Raw genomic sequence first — 10,173 nt, forward strand, 5'->3', positions numbered from 1 at the left:
CTAAATCATAATTCCCAACGGCTACAATCAAATCCGATATCAAACTTTAAAATCCAAAGAGATTTACTTGTTGGAGTAGATTTGGGAATAGCCGCCCACCTATTTAAATATAAGGAAATTATTTTTGTCCTTAAGAACTATAATTATTTGACACTTTTTTCTCATAAATTGCCAACTATATTACTTTGTCTCCATGAACTATAATTTTGTGTTCAAAACTTCCTTCCGTCCGTCAAAATCGTTAACTCAGACGATCAAAGTGACAATGCGTTGTAATTTATGGAGGCAAAATGACAATATGTTGTAATTCATGGGGGGCAAAGTGACGGATTGACCGTCTAAGTTAACAGCTTTGACTGATGAAATGAAATTTTGAGAACAAAATGATAATTCATGGGGACAAAATAATACAATTGACAGTTTATGAAAAGAAAGTACCAAAGCGTTATAGTTTATTAGGCCAAAAAGTAGTTTCTCCTTAAATACATATGGCTTCTATAAGAGCCTTTCATATTTAAATAACAAAAGTAATAATGTTATATACCACATTACATTACAAATTTATCATTAATTTATTCTTTTCCTTCTAATACGGGTTGATCTAATAGTAGATTTACATTGTTATGTTACAATAGTAAATAGTAGTATGGGATATAGCATTACTCTTATATGAAAATAATGCAACTTTCCATTCTTGATACAGTCCTTAGTTATGCTTATTATATTTCAAATTAGTATTTTCTAGATTTTGCATACTTGTTAATTTAATAGATTAGAATTTTTTTTTTTTTTAAAAAAAAAAAAAATCATTCAAATTAGAAGGAAACTTTATAATTATTATTAGAAGTAATCAAATTCAGATTTCCGATTATTAATTAACCAAAAACAAAAATACCCACAAAGCATGCAATATAATTATATATTTTTTAGATTCCTCAATGGAAATTCTAATGATATTTCTGAGTTGAATAAATTCAGATTTTGCAATCCGAATATTTATCATGTAATATATTAAAAATAATTAAAAATTTGAACGAAGAAACTGAACGGATTATACCTTCAGAATTGAAGATTAACACTTGCTAACTAAAAATACTCAAAATAATTATATTTTTGGGCAAGCACACAAAATAGCCAATACATAAATAATTTTTAAAAAAAAAAAATTGTTACATCTCTGCAATTCCTACAATTAGTCATCGAAGTCTTTACAACTAACATAAGTAATCAGATAATAATCCTCTTCAATCTTCATCCATACAAACACAAGGACTAAAAATCCCAAACGATTTTTCAAAAATCGGTCAGTGACTCAGTCCACTCGACTCGGAAACTCTGCCAATTCAGCAGATCGATTTCTCAGAAGTCGTGTGAAGCAACGGCCAGGACTCACCCAGAAGGTCGAGACGGCTCCGGATGTCCACGTGGCAGCGACTCTGGAAATCTTCGAGAGTCGAGAACCGGGCGGAGTTGCTCGAAACGACTCGTAGGACCTCCTCGAAAAACGACTCGTCGCACGGGATCGCCAGCGGGCCCTGGTTCGCGAACCCGTACTCCTCTTCGGCTTTTACGAGGAGCCGCTTGAAGATGGGGTGGTTCAGGTGCGTCGCTCGCACGATGAACCTCTTGCAGCTGGCTCCCACGCATACCGCCACGTGTCCGGCGGGAACATCGGACGGCGCGCGCGAGGCGGATACGCGGGCCTTCTTACGCCACCGCTGGACCATCTGTCGGATCCTGACAATGCGGCGGATGTGATTGGATTTTCCCGGTGACATTTTCTCGGGAGAGTGACGGACGGAGTGGGAAAGTGAGTGTGAGGGAAATAGAAACTGGTTTGAGTTTGAGAGAAATAATACGAGAGAAAAGGGTATTTATATATGGGCATGGAGGGGACGAGTGCCCTTGGAGTTGGAGATTATTACGAGATTTTGCCTGTTCTGCCTGTAGTTAGCAAACCCATGTGCTAATCTGCACGCTGAAGACTTATTATTACATGGGATTAGTGTACTAATTACTCTTTGTTTCTCGATAAATGTGTATTTTATTATTATTTATATTAAAGTATTGCAATTCTTTTACAATAGAGCAAATTGTGCCAATAAATGGTCATAGGATTCTTGTTTATATACCAACCTAGCATTTACCATATCATTGAGAACTTAATTCAATTGAAAACGGTTAGGGTACTACAACTTTTATTATAATTTTTTATAAATTTACTTGGCCTATTATATGACATTCTATATTTTAGTGGTTGACGTAATAAGTGTCATGAAAACTGTCACATTAATTTGTAAAAGACTTGTAGTAAAAATTGCAAAAACCGTAACAACATTCTAATACTGCGTATCCCAAAAGATTGGGTGAAATGTAACATTAGAAGAAGGATGAGTAATGCTGTCTATCATCATTTTATCCTCTTAAAATTAATGTGATTTTTAAAATTGACTCTGACGTAGCATTACTCAAGAACGATATATATGATTGTATTTTTCTTTGACTTGTCAATTTTTTATTTAAATATTATTATTATTATTATTTTTGGGTGAGTAGACTCTTGTCATTTTCAGATAGGTCTTATCTTAAAAAATTTCAAATCAATATGAACTCTTTGAAAATTTTGTGCAACCTCTTGTCAAGTGCTGATTGGTTGCACTCTCTCTATCTTTGCCTGCCCTTCTCATTATTTGTTTGGGTCAATCAATGCTCTTTTAGTGTGTTTTTAGTTCTAAGTAAAAATTATTTTTAACAAAAACCAAAATTAAAGTGGCTCCACCGGATCCCCAATGAGTAGCTCAATCGGCTGGAGACCACGCCTTATGAAACGGAAGTCACTAGTTCGAATCCTCCTCTTATATGGACATGTTAAAAAAAAAAAGTAGCCCCACCAATTTATTTCTCTCACCCGGTTCTCCAATCTACAATTTAATTTTAATTTTCGTTCTCCTTTCTTGCTGCCTTTCTCCAATATTATTAGGTCAATTCTCTGTGTGTGTGTGGAATCAGCCCAATGTCGTCGACTAGAGCTACAATAAAAGAACCAAGCTATTATTCTCTCTATTATTTTGCCTCCTTTTTCTCCTTTCATTCTTTCTTTCTTTTCTTGTGCCTTTTTTGTTTTCTCTTGAATTATCATGTTATTTTTTTGCAATTGTAATTTTGATTGATTATGACAGCATTTTTCTCCTCATTCGTTGTATTATACATTAAATCACCACTTTTCTCGAGACTTAAATTTAAAATTTGAATTCAAAATCTCTAATTTAATATTTAAAATATTAAAATTGATATAATAAATTTAATAATTTAATTAATAGGGGAAACTTCACTTACCCCCCTATACTTTCGCGCTTTTTGCAGACACCCCTCCATTGTTCAAAACCTCTCACTTTGGTGTATCAAACTTTTGTTTCCATTCAAATACCCTCCTACCGTTAGCTTTTGACCTTTCTACCCCTAATTTTAAAAAAAAATATATTTTTTTTTAAGAAAAAATAAGGGCACGATTGTAATTTTTCACCCTTTCCGTTAGGATTTAACAGAAAATCCTAACGGAAGGGGCAAAGTGAAAGGAAACGAAAGTTGGATACATCAAAGTGAGAGGTTTTGAACAATGGGGGAGTGTCTGCAAAAAGCGCGAAAGTATAGGGGGGTAAGTAAAGTTCCCCCTAATTAATATTTAAAGGTAACAACAATAATAGCCCACATGCTATGAGAACCCTATAACTACTTGTACACCGCCCTAGTGGCCTACCATTAAACTCTTGGACATCAACTTCATGGCTACCTCACCTTAGCTGCCAGAAAGAAGAGGGGAAGCTCATGAATCATTTTCATTTAAAGAAATTAAGTACATGGCTATGAACCAGGCTCTCCCTAGAAGGCTATAACCATCACTACCATTGATCAACTTGGTGGATAAAATGAACAAGAAAGTGTTGGGTGGTCCAAGAGAAGAGGGGAAGCTCATGAATCATTTTCATTTAAAGAAATTAAGTACACGGCTATGAACTAGGCTCTCCCTTGAAGGCTATAACCATCACTACCATTGATCAACTTGGTGGATAAAATGTACCAGAAAGTGTTGGGTGGTCCAAGAGAAGAGGGAAGCTCATGAATCATTTTCATTTAAAGATATTAATTAGTACATGGCTATGAACTAGGCTCTCCCTATAAGGCTATAACCATCACTACCATTGATCAACTTGGTGGATAAAATGTACAAGAAAGTGTTGGGTGGTCCAAGAGAAGAGGGAAGCTCATGAATCATTTTCGTTTAAAGATATTAATTAGTACATGGCTATGAACTAGGCTCTCCCTATAAGGCTATACCCATCACTACCATTGATCAACTTGGTGGATAAAATGTACAAGAAAGTGTTGGGTGGTCCAAGTACTTGAGAGAGATAAGAAAGAAAGAAGAAAGAAAAAAAAAAGGTACTAAAAGACTTAGAGCGTGTTTGGAATTGTCTTTGAAAAATAGAGTTTTTAAGTCAAAAAACGTTTATTGGCCTTTTTTTTTTTTGACTTTTTGGACTCTTAAAATAGCGTTTACAAATTTTTTACCAAACGAGTACTATTTTCTTCATATGAACTTTTTCAGTGATAAACACATTTTTAGGTCACTCAAACGCACACTCATTAATGGGGGATCCCTAATTTTAATTATTAGTACATATGAATGACAGCAAAGATGGTACCAGTACCCAACAACAGTAAAAGGATTGGGATTTCGTGTAATGGGGTTGTGTCGTCTCTGTTCAGGCACATGCAGTAAACAACCTTATTGTACTGGATTGAGAGGATTTCGTGTAATGGGGCTATGCCGTCTCTGTTTGGGCACGTGCAGTAAACAACCTTATTGTACTGGATCCCTTTCGGTCGATAAGAAACAACATCAATTAGGTTGAATTTACTGTTTCCATGAATGCTCAAGTAGGCAACAAAGTTAAAGATGAAAGGGACAGATGCATAATATATTTTCTGTTGTTGCAGTTATTTCTGATCCCATGATCTCTTGTCCCCCAGCAGTTTATTAACATAGTAATCCTGATTAAAATAGAAAAGATTTGGGAGATTTAAGGAATATTTGCTAGAGACCTGCTCAATTTGATTAGGAGGGTGGGGGGCAAATATGGATCTGGGGATATTTTTGGACTCAAATTATTGAAGTCCTCTAATCGAGGAAGTGATGTTGCTTGGGCCAAAGTGATACATTAATTCATACTAAATCTAGCCAAGTTAAAAAAGGGAATCAAAATCACTTGCTTCTCTAAAAAAGGAACCAAAAACCTTCTATTTCACCGATTTAATAATAATTTTAAAAAGTTGAAGAATCAAAAGAAAAAAAATCACGGAATGATGTAAAGATATCTCACGTCTTTTAAAAATACGTTTTTTTTTAATAGTATGAACAAAGTTGGAAGAAATTTTATTAAAAAAACATGTGTTTCTCGCATGTTATTTTAAAAAGGATGTACGTTTTTTAACATACAATGTGACATTTATACATTGAATTGAAAAAACGTCCTCCGACCCAATTTGAAGTAAATCTTTATCCTTAAGTTTAACCGTCCAACTAAAGTGGTCTTCATTTTCTTTTAAAGTTACAATGATAGCCATCATAGCCATATTTAAAAGTTTGGCTCTTTTGAAATTGAGGAGGATTTGGTCAATCAATTTTTGCCTTAAAAAGAGTCATACCCTAATTTTTTATGCAGTATATATAACTTAGCAGTACAAATGAAAGCCCTACACTAAGCATATGTCTTGTACAAAGCATGACCCATGAAATTATTGGGCCTCCCTTCTAAGAAGTGATTGGGCCCATTGGGCCAAATATTACAATTTGTGCAAAATCAAGAAACCAGTTCCAAAACATTATGAACCTTTTTTTCTAAAAATCTAAGAAAAATGTTAGTTTACTAAAACACCCATATGGATATTCTTGAATCTTGACAACCATTTTCCCTCTTTCTCCCTCGACTCTGCAACTGCAAGGCCACTCTCAAATCTCAATCCCCATATCCGCAAAAGGGCAAAATCCAGTGATTAATTAAAACCCAAAAAGGAAAGAAAACAAAGAAGAGGAAGAGGAGCTAGGACTCAGTACAGCAATGCCACACCTGCTCTTCAACGCCCAGTATCCACCACTCACGCCACCCTTATCCCATCACCGCCGTCCACCGTTTCGCACCCAGAATCCAACGGCATGGATTCACTCAGCAAGGCCCATAGGCCTGCCTTCTTTGCAGCCCACAGTTGGCTCTACGATACGGTGCATGGCGAACCCGCGGAGAGTGAAGATGGTGGCCAAGCAGATACAAAGAGAGCTCTCCGACATGCTCCTCACTGACAAGGTCTTGCAGTACGCTATTCTCCCTGAAGCTTCTTTGGGAGCCGACCGGTACCTCTCTTCCCTCACCACCATTAGTGATGTTGAAGTCTCAGGTGATTTGCAGGTATTCCCATATGAGTATGCCTTTTCATTTATATGTTTGTTTTTGTGGGTATTCTTGAGTTTGAGTTATAAGTTTTTGTGGGTTGTGTTTGAATTGCAAAGTTTTAATTTTTATTGCTATGGCAGTGTGCATTTGTGGATGTTCTAAGAATTAGAATGTTTAACTGTAATTTTTATTTAGATTGACCCCCCCTAATGTGTATTAGAGGCATCTGGGCTGTTGGGAGAAGTAAATAATTGGATTATGTTTTGCTTAATTGTGATAGAATTAACTAAGTGAAGTTGTGTTTGTTTCGAGATAAAAAGCCGTAAACTTGGAATTGATACACTGAGTGTAAAGTCTGAATAATGAATATTGTTGAGGTAAATTGTGATGAATGATTGCCTCACTGCTACTTCTAGTCATGCTTCTTGTCTGAATATAGAGGACAATTGATTACTGGGGAGATAACACAGTGATTGGAGGTAGCTGATTTGCACTCATATCCTTTATTTTGTTCGTACCTTTACATATAATGAATCATCATATACAAAAGAATGTGTTGCTGATAGATACATTGGGTATGGCATCTGTAATTCTTTTTCGAACTGAGAAAACTTTCGTATACAAGCTTTTAAAATGGTCAGGAACAATCCTTTAGCGGATATAATTCTGCTGAAATCCTTTTGGTCTACTATGCCCGAAGGCCTTCTGTGTGTTATGGGTTATGTTTATTTCCACATTATATGTAGTTGAAGTATATATATTTGCTTCTAGGGGTGCACATTCTTTGCGGTGGGGGGCCTTCTTTGAGCATTGCACATTCAGAGGATTAGAAACTGCATATGACTGTTCTTGTGTCTCTGCAATGCTGATGATGCTGCTTATGATTGAACAGCTTTATGGTTGTTTGTAATTATTGTTTATTTCTATGTTTGTAGGTGGTTAAAGTGTATGTATCTGTATTCGGTGATGAAAGAGGGAAGGAGCTTGCCATTGCTGGTTTGAAGGCAAAAGCTAAGTATGTCCGAAGTGAGTTGGGGAGACGTATGAAGTTGCGGCTAACTCCTGAGATAAGATTTATAGAAGATGAGTCAATAGAGAGAGGAAGCAGGGTAAATCTTTTGATAACATTGTCATCCTATAGTCCTGAACACAATTTTTAGTTTCCTCTTGCATTTTTACTTATCAAAAAAAAAAAAGTTTCCTCTTGCATTTTTCTTCCATATTTGAAGTCATGAGCCAAGGCTTATTGTTCTTCTCACTCAATCACTCAAGGCCATGATTGTGACTTTGTCTGCAATGAGAAACTATGTCTCCTCTGCATACAAAATTTTAAAGACACATGCAGTTTATGGAGCTTGGATATCATCCTACTGAAAATTCCTTGAGTCTCCCGATTTCCAATCTCTAATTTTTTTTTTCTGAGTTCTCTTTATAGATGCTGAAAAGAGAAAAATGAATCAGAAAGAACTTTTATCATGATAGGAAGAAACATTGCTGAGCATTTGCCTATGATCATACCTTCATTTCTCTTTTTTAATTAAAACTTGGTCGTCTTGCTTAAGTTTTAGCTTAGGATTACTACATCTAAAGGAGGATCTCAAAAAATTACTGATTTTGAGATTAACCTTTTCAGGTAATTGCAATATTGGACAAGTTAAAGAATGAGAAAAAGACCAAAGACAGCCAAGATGAAGAGCAATTTAATTCACCTGATGTGTCTCAAGAGGACGGAGACTGGGAAGGTGATGACCCTGATGAAGACATTATTTACGTAAACTAGTATCTCCATAGCTGCTCAACAACGAGAGCTTTGTGAAATGGAGTATGGCTATGCTGTTCACAGGTTAGTTTATCTTCATGAATTCATAGTGAACAACATCCCTGGGTGTTTTTTCTTTCTTTTTTTTTTTTTTTTTGTTTTTGTTTTGTTTTGTTTTTTTTTTTTGAGGGGGGTTTTTTTTTCTATTATTATTATTATTATTATCATCATCATCATCATTGGTTGAGTTTTAGCTTTCCTCATACAAAAAGATAGTCAAATATCTACATAACAGTTGCTCTTTGGTGTGAAGTCACTATTTACTTGGGTAATACCAACAGAAGGCTTATAGCTAGGGGGCAACTATTACCATTATTCATCACTCAAAACTTATGCAATACCACTTCCTCACTAAATTTGAGGGAGGTGCAAGATTAGTCTAAAGATGTTTCTTTTATAGCTAGGTATAACCATGCTTCCCCAAGTTTATGTTTACAATTTTTTTGGCATTGTGTGCATTTTTTGTGATGGTTTGTGAAGCAAACTACCTTGCCAAATATAGTTCATCTGAAATGTAGGATTGCTGTAATGAAACCATTGAATAGCTTAAAGAGGTATTATTTTGTAGTGATGACTGATGTTCTCATGGCTTTTTGCCCTTTTGGGACTGCTTGTGATATGCCACGATATGCACAAATGACAGCCTCTGATTATAAACTGCTATATATTGGGCAGGATGAGGACTTCAGTCATTCGCTAAGAAGCTGGACAGAAGCAATATATTGCATGAATCCCCGGCATCTGAATTGCTTGACATCAACCAACCATGTGAAATTATCCCCAACTTTGTTTTGCTGCTCATCTGGAATAGTTAGTGTTTTATATGATCTTCTGATTGACTTGTTTACAATGAGTGCAAGCATTTTGCTGCGAAGTGGTGTTCATAGCATACAAAAGTTGTAAAAATGTTTGTCACATCCCTCCTATGTCTTATAGCTTGTTGCTAATTTTGTAAACTAAGATTTGAATTTCTGATTGACTCAACTCATATTCAGTTGGGCTAAGGTGCTTCTGCTCCCTAACTTGAGTATAAAAACAAACTTCACTTGGGATCTATTTGTTTCAGAGAAAAATAATGTTGAAAATATTTTCAAAATGGTTATTTTATATTATTTGTTTGCAACCTTATAAATGGTTCAAAAAACATTTTTTTGGCTTTTGGGTTGTATGAAAAATTGTCAATTATTTCTTACATTTTCATATTTGAGACAGTGAAGTGGAGCTGCAAAGAGGTTGAAAATACAAGGCCTTCAAGAGTGTAATTGAGATTCAATGCAATTGTTTGTAATTTAAGCAAGCAATTGTGAAAGGACTCTTGTGGAACCCACTTGCCCGGACAAGTGTTTAGGCAATCCAAAACCTACTTGAGCAGCAAAAAATTGTTAAAGCAAACGAGAAGCGTAAATTATTTTACACCTCATGGCTTGTTAAGGTTATTTAAAACATTTTCAAGTTAACCAATATTTATCCGTACCAATCACTAATAAATAGGGAAAGCTTTAATTGTTCACAGCTCTGCTGAAATCGATAAGAAACTCTCTCTCTTTCTCTCTCACACACGTGGATGCGTGATTGAGATGTTCAATCGGACAATCCTGTGAACAAGTCTGTTACAATTGGATAGACAACCTGATCTTGGAAGCATTGCAATTCCGGAAATAAATCATAGCCATGGATGCACTTTAGGTTTGTCTTCCTGAGCAGTTCCACGGTCTAGATGAAACTACAATCATATAGCTGATAGACTACTAACTGCATTAGTGTCTTGTTTTTGGTCAGGAACATTTAAGGTAAATCCCTTCTACTATCTCTCCAAGGTAAGCCTGCAATGTCACTTTAAAGATATGCCTGGCTGCAATATCACCTTAATTCATAACATTTAAGGTAATCCCTTCTACTTTCTAC

General features: G+C 35.6%; 2 protein-coding genes across 2 annotated transcripts; one reads left to right on the top strand and one right to left on the bottom strand.

The window, feature by feature from the left end:
• Nucleotides 1–1,215: 1,215 nt before the first annotated feature.
• Nucleotides 1,216–1,859, bottom strand: LOC132167907 (indole-3-acetic acid-induced protein ARG7-like). Its single transcript, XM_059578952.1, has one exon. It carries the CDS (start codon nt 1,776–1,778, stop codon nt 1,344–1,346), a length of 435 nt encoding a protein of 144 aa, XP_059434935.1. The 5' UTR covers nt 1,779–1,859; the 3' UTR covers nt 1,216–1,343.
• A 4,067-nt stretch (nt 1,860–5,926) lies between these two features.
• LOC132162378 (probable ribosome-binding factor A, chloroplastic) lies at nt 5,927–9,322 on the top strand. The gene is made up of 4 exons (XM_059572616.1): nt 5,927–6,464; nt 7,385–7,558; nt 8,083–8,292; nt 8,944–9,322. The coding sequence occupies exons 1-3, from the start codon at nt 6,120–6,122 to the stop codon at nt 8,227–8,229; spliced, it is 666 nt and encodes a 221-aa protein (XP_059428599.1). The 5' UTR covers nt 5,927–6,119; the 3' UTR covers nt 8,230–8,292; nt 8,944–9,322.
• The last annotated feature ends 851 nt before the right edge of the window (nt 9,323–10,173 follow it).

Source organism: Corylus avellana, chromosome ca1, assembly GCF_901000735.1.
Source record: "Corylus avellana chromosome ca1, CavTom2PMs-1.0".
Taxonomy (NCBI): Eukaryota; Viridiplantae; Streptophyta; class Magnoliopsida; order Fagales; family Betulaceae; genus Corylus; species Corylus avellana.